The sequence below is a fragment of the Scyliorhinus canicula genome, chromosome 16 (genome assembly GCF_902713615.1).
Source record: "Scyliorhinus canicula chromosome 16, sScyCan1.1, whole genome shotgun sequence".
NCBI lineage: Eukaryota > Metazoa > Chordata > Chondrichthyes > Carcharhiniformes > Scyliorhinidae > Scyliorhinus > Scyliorhinus canicula.
The window spans coordinates 55,594,987-55,619,907 of record NC_052161.1 but is presented as its reverse complement, the minus strand read 5'-3'; the positions used below and the strand labels follow the sequence as shown (position 1 = coordinate 55,619,907).

The 24,921-nt window shown below is 47.6% G+C and overlaps 1 protein-coding gene across 1 annotated transcript; it reads right to left on the bottom strand.

Moving 5' to 3' along the window:
* Nucleotides 1-7: 7 nt before the first annotated feature.
* LOC119950985 (free fatty acid receptor 4-like) lies at nucleotides 8-16,314 on the bottom strand. The gene is made up of 3 exons (XM_038774018.1): nucleotides 15,775-16,314; nucleotides 11,712-11,891; nucleotides 8-421 (listed from the first exon to the last, which is right to left on the bottom strand). Exons 1-3 carry the CDS (start codon nucleotides 16,312-16,314, stop codon nucleotides 8-10), a joined length of 1,134 nt encoding a protein of 377 aa, XP_038629946.1.
* Nucleotides 16,315-24,921: the final 8,607 nt, after the last annotated feature.

Genomic DNA, 24,921 nt, shown 5'->3' with positions numbered 1-24,921 from the left:
TGAAAATTTAGTCACAAATAACAGAAGGTGCAGGTTGTGACTCCTGAATTCTGACGTTGGTGTTTGCATGTTCTGTAGCTGTCTTGTCTCTGCTTTTAAAATGAAAGAAACAAAGCAGACGTTGCCATTCACCCCTAAATTGAGTGGCACCGTATAAAATAGGATTCAGAGCCGAGTTGGTGAATGTAAATGCACAGACCCAGAAAAACAAGGTGGAGGTGAGGAACAAGTCCCTTTTAAAGTTCTGTACTAGAAGCAGGAAGATAATCAGAGAAATGGGTGTCCACATGATAAAGAAAGACGTCATGAGAATCAGGAGAGTCCGGAAGAGCCAATAATCCTGTTTGGAAACTCGAATTTGTCGTTGGTTTTCCGAGCTTGGCCGCCTGGCTTGCAATTTTTTCCGGGCAGCTTTGGTTATCTGTGTGTGGAAGAGACCATATCATTACACCGTCAAAGAAGGAAAATGAAAGCTTACACCCAATGTGTGGTTCCAGACAGTGGGCTGAATTCTCTGGGAGACTGAGGGAGGTTTATCCGGCCCGCACGCCGTCGCGATTCTCCATTTTGCCGGCCGGTTAATGGGGTTTCCCATTGTGGGGCAGCCCCACACCATCAGGAAACCCCCGTGCTGGCGGTAAAACAGAGGATCCCGACGGCGGAGAATTCAGCCCTATGTTCCCCTGCCGGAGCTGATTCGCTACTATTTCGAGCTGGCGCTGGGTGTGGTGCCCAGAATTTATGCATGGTGGGGATAGCAAGCCATTCTGTTGCGAATCATGCAAACGGGCCCCCAGTTTGAGCAGCTGGCCCAAAAATGAGATCTGGCGGCTGGACAACTCCCCCCACAACACAAATCTGGTCCCTGCACCCCTACCCCGGCAAGTAGAAACATCCGCCCCCCCCCCCCTTCCCCCCACCACCATGGAAATTGCTGGGTCACTGCCCTTCCCCCCTCCCCACCAGAGACCCCCATTGGACACACCCACAAACACCCCCAACAGAGACCCCCCCAAGCAGAGATGAGCATTGTGGGGGAGGGAGCAATCCTATGGACGTTTGGGTCCATTTTGACCCATTTGCTTTCCCCTCACTGGCAAGGGGAACGAAAATCGATGCTGCAGCCAGCGGGGGACTGGAGATTCGGAAACAACACCGCTCCCGTTTTTCCCTACGGCTGGATTCTCCGCTACCAATAGCGGAGACGCCAGCCCACTATCTGTGTCTTCTCATTATTAGCCCAAATACTGTTAAAGCTAATGTCACATCACCAGGCCTTACAAATATGACAACATTGAACAGTGCCACCACCTCACTGGGCATGTTTCATCCAGTTTCCCTCGAAGCATAGTGAATATTCTCAGAATCGGAGGAAACCGAAGTGTAGAATACATACGTGATCCTCACTTTTATCAGATTGCAGGAAGGGAATTGAATTGGACTTATTTCAGACCACACTTACATTCCAGTAAGAACTTGTTGGCCGGGAGTAAAGTGACAGCAAATCTTTTTGGTTATGCTGATTGAAGCTGTTATAATGGAGCCGGTTCTGTTGAAATGGACTTCCGGGGCTTCACTTGGCATAGGTTCTACCAATGTTCTCTACCTTTTTCCTGTGCTGAATCCTCACTCAACAATGAGACATCAACTTCAAACCTGTCTTCTTCCAGCGTATAGGCGGGCACACAATTAGCCAAAGTTTTTTTGAGCTCAGTGATGGCACTGCCTGAGCTCGCATTTATAAAAATCAGCAGAGGAAGGGCAGAAAGGTGATGATTTATTTTGGCCGGCTGACAATCCAGTACCGACCTTCAAACCACTTGTTCCATTCCACGCAGAAGAGGACTTTCAGCGAAACACACAGCGCTGCAGCACCATTCGGAGAGGTGGCCGCTATGGTGGGAACACCAATCACACACTTGATCGCTCTAAATTTGCTGATAGGCCCATTCATATTTTGTGAGCCTATCAGCAATACAGAACAACATCGGGCTCTGATTAATGGACTGGCCTTTACAGCGGGAAAACAGTTTGCCAGGCGTTGAGAGGTGCTGGAGATTTAAGTTAGTTCATCTCCTGAATGGGTCTGAAGTTTCAGAACTTTCATTGAGTAAAGGTGCAAAGCAGCAACCATCGAGGGGAGCAGCAGGGCGACTCGACCTCCAAGCCAGGGAGGGCTCAACAGCATTGGGGCAGGGCTCAACATCATTGGGGTGGGGCTCAATGTCATTGGGTTGGGGCTCAACATCATTAGGGTGGGGCTCAACGTCATTGGGGTGGGGCTCAATGTCATTGGGGCAGGGCTCAACGTCATTGGGTTGGGGCTCAACGTCATTGGGGTGGGGCTCAACGTCATTGGGCTAGGGCTCAACGTCATTGGGGTGGGACTCAATGTCATTAGGTTGGGGCTCAATGTCATTGGGTTGGGGCTCAATGTCATTGGGTTGGGGCTCAACGTCATTGGGGTGGGGCTCAATGTCATTGACTTGGGGCTCAATGTCATTGGGGTGGGGCTCAATGTCATTGGGTTGGGGCTCAATGTCATTGGGTTGGGGCTCAACATCATTGGGGCAGGGTTCAACGTCATTGGGGCAGGGCTCAATGTCATTGGGTTGGGGCTCAACGTCATTGGGTTGGGGCTCAATGTCATTGAGTTGGGGCTCAATGTCATTGGGGCAGGACCAACGTCATTGGGGCAGAGCACAACGTCATTGGGGCAGTGCTCAATGTCATTGGGTTGGGGCTCAACGTCATTGGGGTGGGGCTCAATGTCATTGGGTTGGGGCCCAATGTCATTGGGGTGGGGCTCAATGTCATTGGGTTGGGGCTCAATGTCATTGGGTTGGGGCTCAACATCATTGGGGCAGGGCTCAAAGTCATTGGGTTGGGGCTCAATGTCATTGGGTTGGGGCACAACGTCATGGGGTTGGGGCACAACGGCATTGTGGTGGGGCTCAATGTCATTGCGTTGGGGCTCAATGTCATTGGGTTGGGGCTCAACATCATTGGGGTAGGACTCAATGTCATTGGGTTGGGGCTCAATGTCATTGGGGAAGGGCTCAACGTCATTGGGACAGGTCTTAATGTTATTGGGGCAAAGCTCAATGTCATTGGGGCAGGGCTCACCATCATTGGGGTGGAGCTCAACATCATTGGGGTGGGGCTCAACATCATTGGGGTAGGGCTCAACGTCATTGGGACAGGGCTCAACGTCATTGGGTTGGGGCTCAACGTCATTGGGGTGGGGCTCAATGTCATTGGGTTGGGCTCAATGTCATTGGGTTGGGGCTCAATGTCATTGGGTTGGGGCTCAATGTCATTGAGTTGGGGCTCAACGTCATTGGGGTGAGGCTCAATGTCATTGGATTGGGGCTCAATGTCATTCGGGTGGGGCTCAATGTCATTGGGTTGGGGCTCAATGTCATTGGGTTGGGGATCAACATCATTGCGGCAGGGCTCAACGTCATTGGGGCAGGGCTCAACATCATTGGGTTGGGGCTCAACGTCATTGGGGTGGGGCTCAATGTCATTTATTGTGGCTCAATGTCATTGGGTCGGGGCTCAATGTCATTGGGGCAGGGCACAACGTCATTGGGGCAGGGCACAACGTCATTGGGGCAGGGCTCAATGTCATTGGGTTGGGGCTCAACGTCATTGGGGTGGGGCTCAATGTCATTGGGTTGGGGCTCAATGCCATTGGGTTGGGGCTCAATGTCATTGGGTTGGGGCTCAACGTTATTGGGTTGGGGCTCAACATCATTGGAGCAGGGCACAACGTCATTGGGGCAGGGCTCAATGTCATTGGGTTGGGGCACAACGCCATGGGGTTGGGGCTCAACGTCATTGGGGTGGGGCTCAATGTCATTGCGTTGGGGCTCAATGTCATTGGGTTGGGGCTCAACATCATTGGGGTAGGACTCAATGTCATTGGGTTGGGGCTCAATGTCATTGGGGCAGGGCTCAACGTCATTGGGACAGGTCTTAATGTTTTTGGGGCAGAGCTCAATGGCATTGGGGCAGGGCTCACCATCATTGGGGTGGGGCTCAACATCATTGGGGTGGGGCTCAACATCATTGGGGTGGGGCTCAACGTCATTGGGGCAGGGCTCAACGTCATTGGGTTGGGGCTCAACGTCATTGGGGTGGGGCTCAACGTCATTGGGTTGGGGATCAACGTCATTCGGGTGGGGCTCAATGTCATTCGGTTGGGGCTCAATGTCATTGGGTTGGGGCTCAATGTCATTGAGTTGGGGCTCAACGTCATTGGGGTGGGGCTCAATGTCATTGGATTGGGGCTCAATGTCATTCGGGTGGGGCTCAATGTCATTGGGTTGGGGCTCAATGTCATTGGGTTGGGGATCAACATCATTGCGGCAGGGCTCAACGTCATTGGGGCAGGGCTCAACATCCTTGGGTTGGGGCTCAACGTCATTGGGGTGGGGCTCAATGTCATTTGTTGTGGCTCAATGTTATTGGGTCGGGGCTCAATGTCATTGGGGCAGGGCACAACGTCATTGGGGCAGGGCACAACGTCATTGGGGCAGGGCTCAATGTCATTGGGTTGGGGCTCAACGTCATTGGGGTGGGGCTCAATGTCATTGGGTTGGGGCTCAATGCCATTGGGTTGGGGCTCAATGTCATTGGGTTGGGGCTCAACAACATTGGGGCAGGGCTCAACGTCATTGGGGCAGGGCACAACATCATTAGTTGGGGCTCAGCGTCATTGGGGTGGGGCTCAATGTCATTGGGTTGGGGCTCAACGTTATTGGGTTGGGGCTCAACATCATTGGAGCAGGGCACAACGTCATTGGGGCAGGGCTCAATATCATTGGGTTGGGGCTCAATGTCATTGGGTTGGGGCACAACGCCATGGGGTTGGGGCTCAACGTCATTGGGGTGGGGCTCAATGTCATTGCGTTGGGGCTCAATGTCATTGGGCTGGGGCTCAACATCATTGGGGTAGGACTCAATGTCATTGAGTTGGGGCTCAATGTCATTGGGGCAGGGCTCAACGTCATTTGGACAGGTCTTAATGTTTTTGGGGCAGAGCTCAATGTCATTGAGGCAGGGCTCACCATCATTGGGGTGGGGCTCAACATCATTGGGGTGGGGCTCAACATCATTGGGGTGGGGCTCAACGTCATTGGGCAGGGCTCAACGTCATTGGGGCAGGGCTCAACATCATTGGGTTGGGGCTCAACGTCATTGGGGTGGGGCTCAATGTCATTGGGTTGGGGCTCAATGTCATTGCGTTGGGGCTCAATGTCATTGGGTTGGGGCTCAACGTTATTGAGGTGGGGCTCAATGGCATTGGGTTGGGGCTCAATGTCATTGGGTTGGGGCTCGACGTCATTGGGGTGGGGCTCAATGGCATTGGATTGGGGTTCAATGTCATTGGGGTGGGGCTCAATGTCATTGGGTTGGGGCTCAATGTCATTGGGGTGGGGCTCAATGTCATTGGGTTGGGGCTCAATGTCATTGGGTTGGGGCTCAACATCATTGGAGCAGGGCTCAACGTCATTGGGGCAGGGCTCAACGTCATTGGGTTGGGGCTCAACATCATTGGGTTGGGCTCAATGTCATTGGATTGGGGCTCAATGTCATTGGATTGGGGCTCAATGTCATTGGATTGGGGCTCAATGTCATTCGGATGGGGCTCAATGTCATTGGGTTGGGGATCAACATCATTGCGGCAGGGCTCAACGTCATTGGGGCAGGGCTCAACATCATTGGGTTGGGGCTCCATGTCATTGGGGTGGGGCTCAATGTCATTTATTGTGGCTCAATGTCATTGGGTCGGGGCTCAATGTCATTGGGTTGGGGCTCAACGTCATTGGGGTGGGGCTCAATGTCATTGGGTTGGGGCTCAATGCCATTGGGTTGGGGCTCAATGTCATTGGGTTGGGGCTCAACAACATTGGGGCAGGGCTCAACGTCATTGGGGCAGGGCACAACATCATTAGTTGGGGCTCAGCGTCATTGGGGTGGGGCTCAATGTCATTGGGTTGGGGCTCAACGTTATTGGGTTGGGGCTCAACATCATTGGAGTAGGGCACAACGTCATTGGGGCAGGGCTCAATATCATTGGGTTGGGGCTCAATGTCATTGGGTTGGGGCACAACGCCATGGGGTTGGGGCTCAACGTCATTGGGGTGGGGCTCAATGTCATTGCGTTGGGGCTCAATGTCATTGGGCTGGGGCTCAACATCATTGGGGTAGGACTCAATGTCATTGGGTTGGGGCTCAATGTCATTGGGGCAGGGCTCAACGTCATTGGGACAGGTCTTAATGTTTTTGGGGCAGAGCTCAATGTCATTGGGGCAGGGCTCACCATCATTGGGGTGGGGCTCAACATCATTGGGGTGGGGCTCAACATCATTGGGGTGGGCTCAACGTCATTGGGGCAGGGCTCAACGTCATTGGGGCAGGGCTCAACATCATTGGGTTGGGCCTCAACGTCATTGGGGTGGGGCTCAATGTCATTGGGTTGGGGCTCAATGTCATTGCGTTGGGGCTCAATGTCATTGGGTTGGGGCTCAACGTTATTGAGGTGGGGCTCAATGGCATTGGATTGGGGTTCAATGTCATTGGGGTGGGGCTCAATGTCATTGGGTTGGGGCTCAATGTCATTGGGGTGGGGCTCAATGTCATTGGGTTGGGGCTCAATGTCATTGGGTTGGGGCTCAATGTCATTGGGTTGGGGCTCAACATCATTGGAGCAGGGCTCAACGTCATTGGGTTGGGGCTCAACATCATTGGGGTGGGGATCAGTGTCATTGGGTTGGGGCTCAGTGTCATTGGGTTGGGGCTCAACGTCATTGGGGCAGGGCATAACGTCATTGGGGCAGGGCACAACGTCATTGGGACAGGGCTCAATGTCATTGGGTTGGGGCTCAATGTCATTGGATTGGGGCTCAATGTCATTGGGGTGGAACTCAATGTCACTGGGGTGGGGCTCAACATCTTTGGGGTGGGGCTCAACATCATTGGGGTGGGGCTCAATGTCATTGGGTTGGGGCTCAATGTCATTGGGTTGGGGCTCAATGTCATTGAGTTGGGGCACAACATCATTGCGGTGGGGCTCAATGTCATTGGATTGGGGCTCAACATCATTGGGGAGGGGCTCAACATCATTGGGTTGGGGCTCAATGTCATTGGGTTGGGGCTCAACGTCATTGGGGTGGGGCTCAATGTAATTGGATTGGGGCTCAATGTCATTGGGGTGGGGTTCAATGTCATTGGGTTGGGGCTCAATGTCATTGGGTTGGGGCTCAATGTCATTGGGGCAGGACACAATGTCATTGGGGCAGGGCTCAACGTCATTGGGACAGGTCTTAATGTTATTGGGGCAGAGCTCAATGTCATTGGGGCAGGGCTCACCATCATTGGGGTGGGGCTCAACATCATTGGGGTGGGGCTCAACATCATTGGGGTGGGGCTCAACGTCATTGGGGCAGGGCTCAACGTCATTGGGTTGGGGCTCAACGTCATTGGGGTGGGGCTCAACGTCATTGGGTTGGGGCTCAACGTCATTCGGGTGGGGCTCAATGTCATTGGGTTGGGGCTCAATGTCATTGGGTTGGGGCTCAATGTCATTGAGTTGGGGCTCAACGTCATTGGGGTGGGGCTCAATGTCATTGGATTGGGGCTCAATGTCATTCGGGTGGGGGTCAATGTCATTGGGTTGGGGCTCAATGTCATTGGGTTGGGGATCAACATCATTGCGGCAGGGCTCAACGTCATTGGGGCAGGGCTCAACATCATTGGGTTGGGGCTCAACGTCATTGGGATGGGGCTCAATGTCATTTATTGTGACTCAATGTCATTGGGTCGGGGCTCAATGTCATTGGGGCAGGGCACAACGTCATTGGGGCAGGGCACAACGTCATTGGGGCAGGGCTCAATGTCATTTGGTTGGGGCTCAACGTCATTGGGGTGGGGCTCAATGTCATTGGGTTGGGGCTCAATGCCATTGGGTTGGGGCTCAATGTCATTGGGTTGGGGCTCAACAACATTGGGGCAGGGCTCAACGTCATTGGGTTGGGGCTCAACGTCATTCGGGTGGGGCTCAATGTCATTGGGTTGGGGCTCAATGTCATTGGGTTGGGGCTCAATGTCATTGAGTTGGGGCTCAACGTCATTGGGGTGGGGCTCAATCTCATTGGGTTGGGGCTCAATGTCATTCGGGTGGGGCTCAATGTCATTGGGTTGGGGATCAACATCATTGTGGCAGGGCTCAACGTCATTGGGGCAGGGCTCAACATCATTGGGTTGGGGCTCAACGTCATTGGGGTGGGGCTCAATGTCATTTATTGTGACTCAATGTCATTGGGTCGGGGCTCAATGTCATTGGGGCAGGGCACAACGTCATTGGGGCAGGGCATAACGTCATTGGGGCAGGGCTCAATGTCATTGGGTTGGGGCTCAACGTCATTGGGGTGGGGCTCAATGTCATTGGGTTGGGGCTCAATGCCATTGGGTTGGGGCTCAACGTCATTGGGTTGGGGCTCAACAACATTGGGGCTGGGCTCAACGTCATTGGGGCAGGGCACAACATCATTGGGTTGGGGCTCAACGTCATTGGGGTGGGGCTCAATGTCATTGGGGTGGGGCTCAACGTTATTGGGTTCGGGCTCAACATCATTGGAGCAGGGCACAACGTCATTGGGGCAGGGCTCAATATCATTGGGTTGGGGCTCAATGGCATTGGGTTGGGGCACAACACCATGGGGTTGGGGCTCAACGTCATTGGGGTGGGGCTCAATGTCATTGCGTTGGGGCTCAATGTCATTGGGTTGGGGCTCAACATCATTGGGGTAGGACTCAATGTCATTGGGTTGGGGCTCAATGTCATTGGGGCAGGGCTCAACGGCATTGGGACAGGTCTTAATGTTTTTGGGGCAGAGCTCAATGTCATTGGGGCAGGGCTTAACATCATTGGGGTGGGGCTCAATGTCATTGGGGCAGGGCTCAACATCATTGGGGTGGGGCTCAACGTCATTGGGGCAGGGCTCAACGTCATTGGGGCAGGGCTCAACGTCATTGGGTTGGGGCTCAACGTCATTGGGGTGGGGCTCAATGTCATTGGGTTGGGGCTCAACATCATTGCGGCAGGGCTCAACGTCATTGGGGCAGGGCTCAACGTCATTGGGTTGGGGCTCAATGTCATTGCGTTGGGGCTCAATGTCATTGGGTTGGGGCTCAACGTCATTGGGGTGGGGCTCAATGGCATTGGATTGGGGTTCAATGTCATTGGGTTGGGGCACAACGTCATTGGGACAGGGCTCAATGTCATTGGGTTGGGGCTCAATGTCATTGGATTGGGGCTCAATGTCATTGGGGTGGGGCTCAATGTCACTGGGGTGGGGCTCAACATCATTGGGGTGGGGCTCAACATCATTGGGGTGGGGCTCAACGTCATTGAGGCGGGGCTCAATGTCATTGGGGCAGGGCTTAACGTCATTGGGGTGGGGCTCAATGTCATTGGGGTGGGGATCAATGTCATTGGGTTGGGGCTCAATGTCATTGGGTTGGGGCTCAATGTCATTGAGTTGGGGCACAACACCATTGCGGTGGGGCTCAATGTCATTGGATTGGGGCTCAACATCATTGGGGTGGGGCTCAACATCATTGGGTTGGGGCTCAATGTCATTGGGTTGGGGCTCAACGTCATTGGGGTGGGGCTCAATGTCATTGGGTTGGGGCTTAATGTCACTGGGTTGGGGCTCAATGTCATTGGGTTGGGGCTCAACGTCATTGGGTTGGGGCTCAACGTCATTGGGATGGGGCTCAACGTCATTGGGTTGGGGCACAACGTCATTGGGGCAGGGCTCAATATCATTGGGTTGGGGCTCAATGTCATTGGGTTGGGGCACAACGCCATGGGGTTGGGGCTCAACGTCATTGGGGTGGGGCTCAATGTCATTGCGTTGGGGCTCAATGTCATTGGGTTGGGGCTCAACATCATTGGGGTAGGACTCAATGTCATTGGGTTGGGGCTCAATGTCATTGGGGCAGGGCTCAACGTCATTGGGACAGGCCTTAATGTTTTTGGGGCAGAGCTCAATGTCATTGGGGCAGGGCTCACCATCATTGGGGTGGGGCTCAACATCATTGGGGTGGGGCTCAACATCATTGGGGTGGGGCGCAACATCATTGGGGTGGGGCTCAACATCATTGGGGTAGGGCTCAACGTCATTGGGGCAGAGCTCAACGTCATTGGGTTGGGGTTCAACGTCGTTGGGGTGGGGCTCAACGTCATTGGGTTGGGGATCAATGTCATTGGGGTGGGGATCAGTGTCATTGGGTTGGGGCTCAGTGTCATTGGGTTGGGGCTCAACGTCATTGGGGCAGGGCATAACGTCATTGGGGCAGGGCACAACGTCATTGGGGCAGGGCTCAATGTCATTGGGTTGGGGCTCAATGTCATTGGATTGGGGCTCAATGTCATTGGGGTGGGGCTCAATGTCATTGGGTTGGGACTCAATGTCATTGGGGTGGGGCTCAACGTCATTGGGTTGGGGCTCAACATCATTGGGCTGGGGCTCAATGTCATTAGGTTGGGGCTCAATGTCATTGGGTTGGGGCTCAACGTCATTGGGGTAGGACTAAACGTCATTGGGTCGGGGCTCAACGTCATTGGGTCAGGGCTTAATGTTATTGGGGCAGAGCTCAATGTCATTGGGGCAGGGCTCAACATCATTGGGGTGGGGCTCAACAGCATTAGGGTGGGTCTCAATGTCATTGGGGCGGGGCTCAATGTCATTGGGACAGGGTTCAATGTCATTGGAGCGGGGCTTAATGTCATTGTAGCAGGGCTCAATGTAATTAGGACAGGGTTAAATGTCATTGGAGCAGGGCTCAACGTCACTGGGGCAAGACTCAACGTCATTGGGACAGTGCTCAAAGTGATTGGGTTGGGGCTCAACGTCATTGGGGTGGAGCTCAATGTCATTGGGGCGGGGCTCAATGTCATTGGGACAGGGTTCAATGTCATTGGAGCGGGGGTTAATGTCATTGTAGCAGGGCTCAATGTAATTAGGACAGGGTTAAATGTTATTGGAGCAGGGCTCAACGTCACTGGGGCAAGACTCAACGTCATTGGGACAGTGCTCAAAGTGATTGGGTTGGGGCTCAACGTCATTGGGGTGGAGCTCAATGTCATTGGTTTGGGGCTCAATGTCATTGGGTTGGGGCTCAACATCATTGCGGCAGGGCTCAACGTCATTGGGGCAGGGCTCAACGTCATTGGGTTGGGGCTCAATGTCATTGGGGTGGGGCTCAACGTCATTGGGTTGGGGCTCAACGTCATTGGGTTGGGGCTCAACATCATTGGGGCAGGGCACAACGTCATTGGGGCAGGGCTCAACGTCATTGGGGCAGGGCTCAATATCATTGGGTTGGGGCTCAATGTCATTGGGTTGAGGCACAACGTCATTGGGTTGGGGCTCAACGTCATTGGGGTGGTGCTCAATGTCATTGGGGCAGAGCTCAATGTCATTGGGGCAGGGCTCACCATCATTGGGACAGGGCTCAACATCATTGAGGGTGGAGCGCAGCTCCATTGGGGCGGACCATATCCAGGGGGAGTAAGGGCATCATGTGGAGCCCCCGCAAAGCGGGAAAATGCAGGGTCCCCAAAAGTGTCAGTCCGTCTCTGGATTCTAGTTCACAGCTAAATTCTAAAATATCATATATTTCTATTTCTTGACTTCTAAGCTCATTAAGAAATTGACTAGGTCACTTGAATGAATAGCAGACACCTTTAATATCTTTGTGTAACTGATGACAATGATTAATCCTGGAATGGTGAAGTTGAACAGGCCGTAGGACAAATCCCAGATGATCTCTTGTGCAGTATTTGGCCATACCAGTGTGCAAATCTGATGTTCCTGTTTAAACATCAAAAACAATACATTACTTGCAAAGTGGATTTATTCCACTAACTGATAAGCCTTAAGATAGACAATGATGAAAAATGTTAATATCAAGACTTTTGCTGGTGCTGTGCGTCTATAAGAAGACAAACACCTCAGCCTGCGTAAAACAATAATGACTATATTGTGTGCAGGGAAGTAGATTCAATACTTGTAGATCACTTGTAGTGTTACTAATGCATAATCCCAATACGCACAATTTCTGCTACTTATTAAAGGGTGAGCTTGACAGTGGTCTGCTCTCATTGTAATGCAGTCAATTTACTGAAGTAATTCACTAATGAATAAAAATGAAAGATTACCAATATCAAAATATACAGACCTTACTGATATAAACCTACAGCACTATTTAGCACTATCTCATACTTTATCAAATGTATTTTTAAAAATCTAGCTACACGTCAGGTCCTCGCTCACCAATCTTATTTTATTTACATTGTAAGATTTATATATCTGCCACATCTTGTACAGGGGATTTGAAGTATTTGTTTAAAAATTAAATACCTTTATTTAAGTCCTCATTATTTCCTCCTTACTCGCCATTAATATTTTTCTCAATTATTTACATGATAATAAGTCATTTCTCCCCCTTCACAGGGGCTGGTTTAGCTCACAAGGCTAAATCGCTGGCTTTTAAAGCAGACCAAGCAGGCCAGCAGCACGGTTCGATTCCTGTACCAGCCTCCCCGGACAGGCGCCGGAATGTGGCGACTAGGGGCTTTTCACAGTAACTTCATTGAAGCCTACTCGTGACAATAAGCGATTTTCATTTCATTTTTCATTTCATTGGGAGGATTTGCAGTTCTTTTTGAATCTCCCTGCTGGGGTTTTTTCCAAGGAGTCTTTACCAATAGCCAGTACCATCATCTGGCTCACTAACTGAGTGCAGCCTGAACTCAGCACCGAGCAGCAATGAATGTATCGCCATGACAAATATCAGTCCTTTCAGTGACATGAGGTCCCTTGACCAACAGCAAACAAGACGGCCACTTAAAGGCCACCAAGAAAATGGTTTGAACAATTTGGTCGGTAGGTTTTGTGGTACTTACCCTTTGTGAGTGGCAACATTTGAAAATAAAACATTTTGCTGGTTTGCTTTGTGCTGCTGGCTGTTAGTGTTTCTTCCTTGTCCAATTAATCAAAGTGATTTTTTAAAAATCTCTTCACATTCGGCCAGTGAGAGGTTTGAGCCAATGAATATAGGTAACAAAATCGACAATGACTATTGGAGCCCATTTATTTCCTTCGGATATTTTGAGGTTTAACACTTTTAAACACGTGTGATGCGACATGCAGGTATTAATGTAACATATTAAATTATATAGCTGTTCCATATAAAGCACAAAGAAATATATATGAATAGCACAGTTAGTGGATAGGCACATGGAGCACACCCTCACTGCCAGATGTGCTGAGAGACAAAAGTGTTGGACTGCGGGTCAGAACATATGCTCACTATCATTTAAGTGGCTCAGGCTTTGGCCCCCCATGACAGTTACCAGTCTGTCCATGGAGGAAGTAATGTGTCCATGGAGGAGTCCTGCAAGGACTCCTCGAAAGTCCATGCCAGTGCACACGGCCCCTCTAGTATCTCTGACACATCTCCATGAACCTCACATTCGACATCCTAAAGGATGACTCCAGAGGCTCATCATCAGACTGGGACTCAGCATCTTGGTCACCTCCAACACTCCTCTGACTGCCAGAGGCTTTCTCCATCTTTGCCTCCAGTAATGGCACACAGGAATGTGTTGTTCCTCCACCAGTTTGTGTACCCCTTACAGCCAAGACTTGTATAACTCCAGAGACTCTGTATCTGTGCTGGCAGCATGGTAGCCAGTGGGTTAGCACAGTTATTTCACAGCTCCAGGGTCCCAGGTTCGATTCCCGGCTTGGGTCACTGTCTGCAGAATCTGCACGTTCTCCCCGTGTGTGCCTGGGTTTCCTCCGGGTGCTCCGGTTTCCTCCCAAAGTCCAAAGATGTGCAGGTTAGGTAGATTGGCCATGCTAAATTACCCTTAATGTCCAAAAAAAATGGTTAGGTGGGGTTACTGGGTTATGGGGTTAGGGTGGAGGTATGGGCTTGGGTAGGGTGCTCTTTCCGGTGCTGGTGCAGACTCGATGGGCCGAATGGTCTCCTTCTGCACTGTAAATTCTATGATTCTATGAAGCAATTTGATCAATGGGTATAGGACAAATGGATAGTTTGGACAGAAAGGCTGGTCAAGCAGAGATGACAGAGGCTGGGAGCTTTGGGTGAAGCTCTGTTCCTAAATCACACTTCTTGAAACTGGTTTCAGTCGTCACCACTGCTTTCTTTAAAAAGATCCAACCCTTCGTATGCCCAATGAGCATTCGATTGAGCTTCGGCAATTTCAGAATTGTTAATGGTGCAAATTCCGCACAGATAGTGACCCACAGTAACCGGGCTTTCATTTTTGTCCATGCATGTAAATACTTTGACAAAGGGTCATCTGGACTCGAAACATTAGCTCTTTACTCTCCCTACAGATGCTGCTAGATCTGCTGAGATTTTCCAGCATTTTCTCTTTGGTTTCATGTAAATACGTTGCCACTTTCAACGTGAGAAAACACTTCAAAATAATCTGTATTCAATATTCAATAAAATGGGGGTATTGTGAATTTTTAGTATGGCTCTGATCTTTGAACAATATTATAAAACAATGGATGACTAAAAAACCTTTTGGATTTTGCATGTGTCAAACCAAGTGGCCGTCTCAGGACCAATCGCACAGGAGCATGTTGCCCCGCCCAATCGGGAGAAAGTGCTGGGCCCTGGGAGCTGGGACTGAGGCAGTGTGGACCCTGGAGCTGGAGAGTCAAGCTCTAACCGGCATTGCTCTTTGCCAGTATATAGTTGCCTTTGCCTACTGTTAAGAAACCCCCTTTGTTGTTACTGGAAGTCTCCAGTGTACTGTCTGGAGCTACCACATGAGTAATTTAATTCAAATATGCCAAACAATTCACAGATTGAATGGTTATATAATATATCACTGAGGTGAAAAAGACAATGGCCCTTCCGTTTCCCCACTTCCCTCTATGTGGGATAGTGAAGTGATTGTTTCGACAGAAGGGACCGGAGGTGTGCGCAACGTGACTCAGTCATGTCCCTCTTTCCCATCCACAGGCTGATGCCTAGAAATTCAAACAGACGTTGGAAGTAAACATCAATTCACTTAATGAAGAGAAAACAGGCTCAGGGAATTTTCACACCCGCGTGATCTTTCTCTCTTTTTAAAAAATGTGGATAGGCCTTAACGTATTTCTGAAATGTTCTGTTTCTATTACAGATGTGCAGAATTTGGAATATTGGAGCTTTCTGCAGTCAATGGTTTTCTGTTACCACAGGCAAATAGACAGATTTCAAAACACCAGTAAAAATTCTGGGATCCAACACAATAAAAACGCAGTTGCCCTGGTAACAGCCACTGGTTTGGATCCCTGCTCCAGGCACAGATAAGCTCGTGGAGCATTTCTGCTCTAAAGGTCAGCAGTTCCCGTCACGCACAATTTCAAGTAATGAAATGTTTGGGATTGCGGAATTCAACGATTTACACAGTTTTTTTTTAAATGTAGAGGCTTAATCAAAATTTAGAGTTTACTTCAGGAAATGAAAGAGCTTCAAAGTGACCAAGGAATGGACAGGTCAGGATTGGTCCACTTGACACTTTCAGGCAGCAGAAGTAAATGTTTCTGTGTCTGTGTAGAGGTTTTCTTAAAACCAGGGAAGGGGGCGGGGGGGGGGGGGGGGAAGTATGTTTAAATCCACTGGTTAAATGTTGCTTCATGTTTGACAGATTCATGGGGGCGGTCTTACCTGGTCTTTAACATGAATGGTCATCACCTGAAAGTGGATGCACAGAGGCAGAGACGTCAGGGCGGAGAACACCCAAATAGTCAGCACGACTGCTGTCACCGACTTGCAATGTAGCGGAGCTTTTAAGCGCATTTGGAGAATGGAGATGGACCGCTCGATGCTAATGGCAGCTAGAGTGATAATGGTCACGCCGCCACTCAGGGCCATAACATAGAAAAGAGCGTGGCACACAATGGCTCCAAGGGTCCACGATTCAGTCCAGCGGACGGCGAGGATGACCGGAATGACCCCCACGAACACAATGTCAGCCAGGAAGAGATTCAGCACCAAACACTGGAAATTGACGAGTTTCTTGCCCTTTATAACGAGCCCAGTCATGCAGGCATTGGTCATCAAGGAGACCAGGAAAACCAGCACAAGTACCGCTGTCTCCACGCTGACTGGCAGCAGATGGTCGGGGGAGCGGAATTCAGAAAAATAGGTGAAAAAGGATCCGTTCGCCTCAAAGCCTCTAGGTGCAGGAAACAACTCCAGCCCCATCCTGGGCCCGCTGTACCTGTGAACTATTCTAGAAGTGAAACCAGCAAATATTGCCTCGAAAGTGACAAAGTTCTTCAGGCGCGTCCAGAAGTCGGATCAGAAGAGATGCTCCTTCGATTGAAATCAGGACATTTTCAGCCGAAAATCTACTGGCTGTTCCGTCGCTTATAAAACATTATCAGCCAAATCCCCAAGCTGGGTTTTTAACGGGTAATATTTAATTTGCCAGTGCTTAGGATGTTGCTTTCAAGCTAATGCCCAATTAGGAAGTAAAGTTGAAATAACCATAAATTGACTTGACAAACATTGAGTAATCTATTCGTCATATTAATTAAGGATTATGATCCCTGATTGATTTTTAAAAAGGCCTTTTTCTGGCTCTTATCCATTTTACGAGAGCTGCCCAGTAAAATTTGAAGAACGATAAAACCCCTATAGAACTTACTTTTACTATAGTCAAAACCTAAAAACAGTTCATAAACCATGAATAAATGTCACGGCATTAACATTTAGAATACATTACAATATACAAAGACATCCTTCAAGTCCTTCCTGGCTTGTTATATCTGAATTAGTCCTCTTATTACATTTACTGACTCCCTCTGTAGGAGATTAGCCCGTATATGGTAGATTTGGGTTTTTTTGTGTGTGTTCTTTATAATGTTCCACTGGGGTAATAAATAGTCATTATTGAGATGCTGAATCAATGGTCAGTCTGTCAATCATAAACAACGTTCTAGGCATGGGAGCTGCAGCCTCAAGATTGACCTTCTTGAGATAATGATGATTGCTTATGGGCCCTGTTCTGACAGGGGTACAGGCCTCACCCGGAAAACATTGGTTGAATCGTTCCAACACAGAAAGTGCTGTTGTACAGGTTAGGTTACTCTTTGATGTCATTGTTCTGTTATGCTATTTCAACCAATAATAACTACTCATCATTGTGAGGAATTAAGGATGTCAGCCCTAGTGATTTGATTCATTCCGTTTCTTCTTCCTTTTCATAGAATCCCTAGTGTGGAAGGAGGCCACTTAGCTAATCGAGTCTGTCCCAACCCTCTGAAAGAGCACCCTTAGGCCCACTCGCCCGCCCTATCCCTGTAACCCCACTTAACCTGCACATCTTGGGATCATGGGAGGAAACCAGAGCACCTGGAGGAAACCCACACCGACATGGGGAGAATGTGCAGATAGCCAGCCAAGGCTGGAATTGAACGCAGGTCCCTGGTGCTGTGATGCAGCAGTGCTAACCATTGTGCAACAGTGCCACCCTTTTATTAGCAGGTTTTGCACAGTGTATGTTTTTTATTCCTCTCATTGTATTTCTAATGCCCCATTTCCAAACGTTGTTTTATGAAGGGGCAGCACGGTAGCGTAGTGGTTAGCACAATTGCTTCACAGCTCCAGGGTCCCAGGTTCGATTCCCGGCTTGGGTCGCTGTCTGTGCGGAGTCTGCACGTTCTCCCCGTGTCTGCGTGGGTTTCCTCCGGGTGCTCCGGTTTCCTCCCACAGTCCAAAGACGTGCAGGTTAGGTGGATTGGCCATGTTAATTGCCCTTAGTGTCCAAAATTGCCCTTAGTGTTGAGTGAGGTTACTGGGTTATGGGGATAGGGTGGAGGTGTGGGCTTGGGTGGGGTGCTCTTTCCAAGAGCGGTGCAGACTAGATGGGCCGAATGGCCTCCTTCTGCGCTGTAAATTATACGAAAAAAATGAATGACTCTAAAACCATATATTGGCTCAGTGATCCAGATACAAAACCTTCATTTTGAGCCAAGTTAACAACTGATATTTGATTTTAAATCCCACCAACTGGATTTTGGGAAACTAAACAAATAGTTCCGTGTGAGGGGGGGGGGGGGGGTGAAAATAAACCTAGTAATGCAATTCATTGGTTTGTCTTCCTCATACAAATTGTGCGGAATGTTATCCCAAAATATTGACAACAAATCTCTGAATCTCTTGGTCTTCAGAACTTGATTAACACAGTCACCTGTTCAGCCACTATAATGCCCTGTTCTGAAATTGAAATTGTTCCTGCAGATTTTGTTGAACGTCTGCCTGTCCTTCCTGAAGCACCAGCACACGATTCCTCACTGAGATTACAGTGGGAGAATTGCTCTCTGAACATCCTCGGCAGGTATGGCCTCCTGCTGAAAGCCCTTCTCCCCGGTGCTGCCTTCACTCATTCTAGTCACAGGGAAATGCATACTGTTGATACCAGATATTGTTGTGCAGATCCTTGAAGTCAGGGCAAAGTCCTTGAGCAAGTGCTCAGAACTCTCCATAGACTTCAGCAACTTTGAACAACTCTAGAAACCACTAAACACCTCGAAGATCGCTGTAACAGCCGGTAGAAATCAATCCTCGATTAACCGTTTTAATTAATGGTTGATGATCATTTTAAATAGCACTGTTAATGATAGTGGGGGCCCTTCCTGCTGCTAAACGTGTGCTCAGCTATGTATGAGCTATGTGCTACTCAACTATGTGCTCAGCAACTATATTAAGCTGGAGAATTGTGCTTTGAAAATGAGAGCGCGGTGGCGTCAAACCAGTGCAACACGCTGTTTGATATCAAGATCTGCCTACTCTGTATACTGCCAACAGACTTCTCTTGCACTGCGTGCCAACATCCACACTACAAGGGCAACAGGCATGGCATGAATCAAAAACGTGAGTGAATAGCTGATGCCATTTTGTGGCTAAATTGACACTCAAAACACCAAAAAACGTACGTTAAGAAGATAAATTTTGCTGATAAAGGTTTTTCTATCAAAGTCTGCGGTGTACGTAGGAAGCAGTGATCAGTAACAACAATGTTTATTATCAAGAGGCCAGCATGTTGGGTTGATCAGGGAGGGCATAGGAAAGGGTTATATGGTATTTTGAGAGTTATCAGGCAGGATTTGTTTGGATTATTAGTTGGTCACTAGATGGCTAACAGTGTCAATATATTATTAGCTGACGTTAGGTACTTCAGTACTCTCAGGGTCTGTGGGAATTTGATTAAGTTGTGAAATTTATATTTGCAGAGAAGAAGAAAACACTGAACCATGAACCATATTCATCTTGTAGTGTGAAGCTAGGCTTTATATCGAAGATTACTTATGTATTTACTGGCTGAAAACTACTAATTTGAGAGAGGCTGAGGCAATATTCCAGCAGTCACTTGAAACTGAAGATTCAAGATGACTGAACATTTGCATCACTGTACATGACAAACTACAAAGCCAGTAAGTGAAGCTTACCAGTCTAGAAACCCCCAGCAGAGACAATTACCTTGAATGAGTGTGAATGGGCTCATCTCCTAACCCATTCACAGGACATTGAGACAACCAACTGAATGGGGACTATGCATCAGGCAGTTAATTCTGGCTGAGAAAGGAATTCACCCAGGCAGATTAATCAAATCTAAACCAGCCTCCTAGAAGACACTAGATGTACGCATATTTGGGTAACTGGGCAGTTAATGGGAGTGTGGATTATGTGACAAGTTAGTTCACTCTTTTGGGTTAAAAAAAAACTGCTTCCTCCAGGCTAGAAACAAAAGTAGAAAAGACACCAAAGAACGTTGTGTGGGCCTTCCTCGTCCTCCATCCATCTCGTAAACTTGAACTCTATCTGCTCTTTGACTGCTGCAGACAGAGACCTTTTAAAGAACTCAACACAGTAGATGCTGTCTCCAGAAGAACAAATAAATTGCCCATCTATATCTTTAAACTACCTAATGTTGAAACTAGAAGATCCACCAGACCAGTTAGGAACCATCCAATTAATCAATCTACAAGATCCATACATCTTTAACTTTTATCGGATTCCAAAAAAAAAACACTTAATCTATCCTTCCATTCTGTAATTCTTTGGTGTGTGTGTGTGAACTTCGCGTTTGCTTCTGTGTAAATGTTGGAGCGTTTTATTATTTTTCTTAGACTGGGTTAGATACAATAAATGTACGTCAAGTAAACATGTCTGTTTGGGTCTTATAGTCACAACATGCAAACAGTTAAACATTCACTGACTTGGCAAGCATATCCTTTTATAAACCTGCTGCAATCAAACAAGTGGTAAAAGAGGAGTGCCATCCTATCCCTCCCTATCTGATCCAAACAATGGTAACGATAACAAATGAATAACCCATTACTAAAGTTGCTTTTTAGAATTAATTTATACATTTTGTCTAGGCTTAATTAAATATAATAAATCAAAAATAGATAAGAGGTGGCTTTTAGAATGAATTCATTTTATAATACATTTGCAATAACTAGAACCATATTCATTTGAACAGGGAAGGTTAGAGAGACTTAATAGAAGTGTTTAAAATTATGAAAGGGTTTCAGGATAAATAATGCATTGTTTCCACTTTCTGATGCCTCAGGAAGGATAGAGCATAATCACAGCATTAGTACGGTAGCAAAAAAGTAAACAACAGCTCACAAGTGTTCCAAAAACATAGAACCCATGACCACAAGTAGCTCCTCAAACCAAATCAGTCACAATATTTAAGACTGAATTAGGTAAACACTGAAAAATACTATATGGAATGTTCTATAATTCAACTTTAACAGAGCTTTAATTCACTGTTCCAGCATTCTACTTGATCAGCCCTCATTGGTTTCAAACAATTTACAATGTTCGGCTGACAGAGGGATGTTGGTCCCCACTGGTCTGGGCAGATATCATGTCCAGCATGTACCCAAGTCCATCGTGGAGTTTTGCTGGTGCCAGTTTTGTCATAGTCATGCTAAGACTGGATGTTGGTGGATGGTGAATAAAGAATCTTAACCTCTCAAATCTTCGGTAAAAATCAAGTTTTGTTTATAGTTAGCATTTACCTGAAATCTAGAATTTAAATTCTAAAGTTCACAGCCTCAAGCAGGATTTTAACAAGGCCTCCACTGGAAGAACAGTTGGGCTTAGCTAATTAAGCTCCAGAGTGAATCTGGCTCCTGTGAAATTGGCACTGCTGGCATTTGTTTTAGCAGCATATAAAGCCAGCTAACTTAAGTGTGGCTTAGCACTTGAGTGCAACATTTGGGTCTTGTATGGAGAGAAATTTGTTGAGTGTATTTAGGAGGAATTTCTCATTCAGTATGTGGATGGCCCGACTAGAGAGGGGGAAAAACTTAACCTCCTCTTGGGCAATAAGGAAGGGCAGGTGACAGAAGTGTTAGTGAGGGATCACTCTGGGACCAGTGACCATAATTCCATTAGTTTTAAGATAGCTATGGAGAATGATAGGTCTGGCCCAAAAGTTAAAATTCCAAATTAGGGCACGGCCAATTTTGATGGTATTAGGCAGGAACTTTCAAAAATTGATTGGGAAGTCTGTTGGCAGGCAAAGGGATGGCTGGTAACTGGGAAGCTTTCAGAAGCGTGTTAACCAGGGTTCAGGGTAAACACATTCCTTGGCTGGTAGAAATAGGGAACCCTGGATAACTCGGGATATTGAAGTCCTGTTCAATAAGAAGGAAGCATATGACATGCCTAGGCAACTGGGATCAAGTGGATTCCTTGAACAGAAATCAGGAGGGCAAAAAGGGGACATTAGGTTGCTTTGGCAGATAAGGCAAAGGAGAATCCAAAGAGCTTCTACAAATACATAAAAGGCACAAGAGTAACTAGGGAGAGAGAGGGCCCCTTAAGGATCCACAAGGTCATCTATGTGGGGTTTCACAAGAGATGGGCGAGATCCTAAATGAATATTTCTCATCAGTATTTACTGTTGAGAAAGGAATGAATGTTAGGGAACTTGGGGAAATAAATGGCGTCTTGAGGAGTGTACATATACAGAGAAGGAGGTGCTGGAAGTCTTAAAGCGCATCAAGAGAGATAAATCCTCAGGACCTGATTAAATGTATCCCAGGACATTGTGGGAGGCGAGGGAGGAAATTAAGAGTCCCCTAGCAGAGACATTTGAATCGTCAACAGCCATAGATGGGATGCCTGAAGAATGGAGGGTAGAAAATATTGTGCCTTTGTTTAAGAAGGGCTGAAGGGAAAAGCCTGGGAACTAGAGACCAGTGAACCTAACATCTAAGGTGGGTAAGTTGTTAGAAGGTATTCTGAGAGACAGGATGTACAGGCATTTAGAGAGGCATGGACTGATTAGAGACAGTCAGTAGGGTTTTGTGAGTGAAAATCATGTCTCACGAATTTGATTGAATTTTTTGAGTGGGTAGCCAAGAAGGTAGATGAAGGCAGTGCAGTCGACGTTGTCTACGTGGACTTCAGCAAGTGCTTTGACAAGGTACCGCATGGTAGGTTATTGCATAAGGTTAAATTTCACGGGATCCAGGGTGAGGTAGCTAATTGGAAACTTGGCTTGATGACAGAAGACAAAGGGTGTAGATGGTTATTTTTCAAACTGGAGGACTGTGACCAGCGGTGTGCATCAGGGATCAGTGCTGGGTCCACTGTTATTTGTTATTTATATTAATGATTTGGATGAGAATTTGGGTGGCATGATTAGGAAGATTGCAGATGACACTAAGATTGGTGGCATAGTGGACAGTGATTGCAACGGAATCTTAATCAATTGGGCCAGTGGGCTAATGAATGGCAGATGGAATTTACTTTAGATGAATGTGAGGTGATGCATTTTGGCAAATCAAACGCGGAAGGACCTATTCAGTTAACAGTAGGGTGTTGGGAAGAGTTATAGAACAAAGAGATCTAGGGGTACAGGTTCATAGCTCCTTGAAAGTGGAATCACAAGTGGACAGGGTGATGAAGAAGGCATTCGGCATGTTTGGTTTCATTGGTTAGAACATTGAAAACAGGAATTGGGATGTCTCGTTGAAGTTGTACAAGATATTACTGACGCCACACTTGGAATACTGTGTACAGTTCTGGTCACCCTGTTATAGAAAGGATATCATTAAACTAGAAAGAGTGCAGAAAAGATTTACAAGGATGCTACTGGGACTTGATGGTTTGAGTTATAAGGAGAGGCTGGATAGACTGGGACTCTTTTCCCTGGAGTGTAGGAGGGTTAGGGGTGAACTTATAGAGGTCTATAAAATAATGAGGGGTATAGATAAGGTAGATGGTCAACATATTTTCCCAATGGTAGGGGAGTCTAAAACTAGAGAGCACAGGTTGAAGAGGAGAGATACAAAAGGGTCCACAGGGCCAATTTTTTCTCAGAGGGTGAGTGTCTGGAATGAACAGCCAGAGACAGTAGTAGAGTAGAGTACAATTTTGTCTTTTAAAAAGCATTTAGACAGTTATATGGGTAGAGAGCGATATGGGCCAAATGCAGGCAATTGGGACTAGCTTAGTGGTAAAAACTGGGCGGCATGGACAAGTTGGGCCGAAGGGCCTGTTTCCATGCTGCAAACCTCAATGACTCAGTTTCTATAAATATTTAAAAAAGAAAAGAGTTAACAAAGTGACGGTTCATCCGACAGAGAGTGAGTCTGGAGAATTCATAATGGTAAATAAGGAGATAACAGATGAATTGAACAAGCATTATGTATCAGTCTTCACTACAGAGATACAAGTGGAGTTTGCACATTCTCCCCGTGTTTGCGTGGGTTTCGCACCCACAACACAAAGATGTGCAGGCTAGGTAGATTGGCCACGCTAAATTGCCTCTTAATTGGAAAAAATTAATTGGGTACTCTAAATTTATTTTAAAAAGCTATAGAGATACAAGTAACATCCCAGAAGTAGCTATAAACCAGGAAATGGAAGGAACGGAGGAACTTGGGAAAATTACAGTCACCAGAGAAGTGGTACTGGGTAAATTGTCAGAGCTGCGGGCTGACAAGAGCCCAGGACTTGATGGACTTCATCTTATGGTCTTAAAAGAAGTACCTGGTGAAATAGGTGATGCATTGGTTTTAATTTTCCAAAACTCCCTCGATACAAGTAGGTCCCATTAGATTGGAAGATATCAAATGTAACTCTACTATACAGAAAGGGAGACAGACAGAAAGCGGGAAACTACAGGCCAGTTAGTTTAACACCTGTGGTAGGAAAAATGTTCAAATCTATTACTAACAAAGATTATAGCAAGAATCTTGGAGGCAGAGTCAACGTGGTTTTGTGAAAGGGAAATTGTGTTTAACCAATTTATTAGAGTTCTTGTGCTGTGGATAAAGGAACATGTGAATAAATGGCACATCAAAGGTTATTGCAGAATATAAAAACTCATGTTATAGGGGCTACCGTAGCGGCATGGATAGAAGATTGGCTAGCTAACAGAAAGCAGTGAGTCGGCATAAATGTAATGAGTAATGTGCCGCAGGGATCAATGTTGGGACCTCACTGTTTACAATTTATACAAATGACTTGGATGAAGGGATTGAAGGAATGGTTGCTAAATTTGCTAATGACACAAGGATAGGTGGGAAAGGAAGTCGAGAAGAGGCTGCAAAAAGATATAGATAGGTTAAGTGAGTGGACAAAGATCTGGCAAGTGGAATATAATGTGGGAGAATAAGAAATTGTCCATTTTGACAGGAAGAATGAAAGAGAAGCATATTATCTAAATGGTGACAGGTCACAGAAGTCTGAGGTGCAGAGGGATCTGGGGTTCCCAGTGCATGAATCAAAAGACTAGTGTACAGGTACAGCAAGTTATTAATAATAGTAACTTATTGT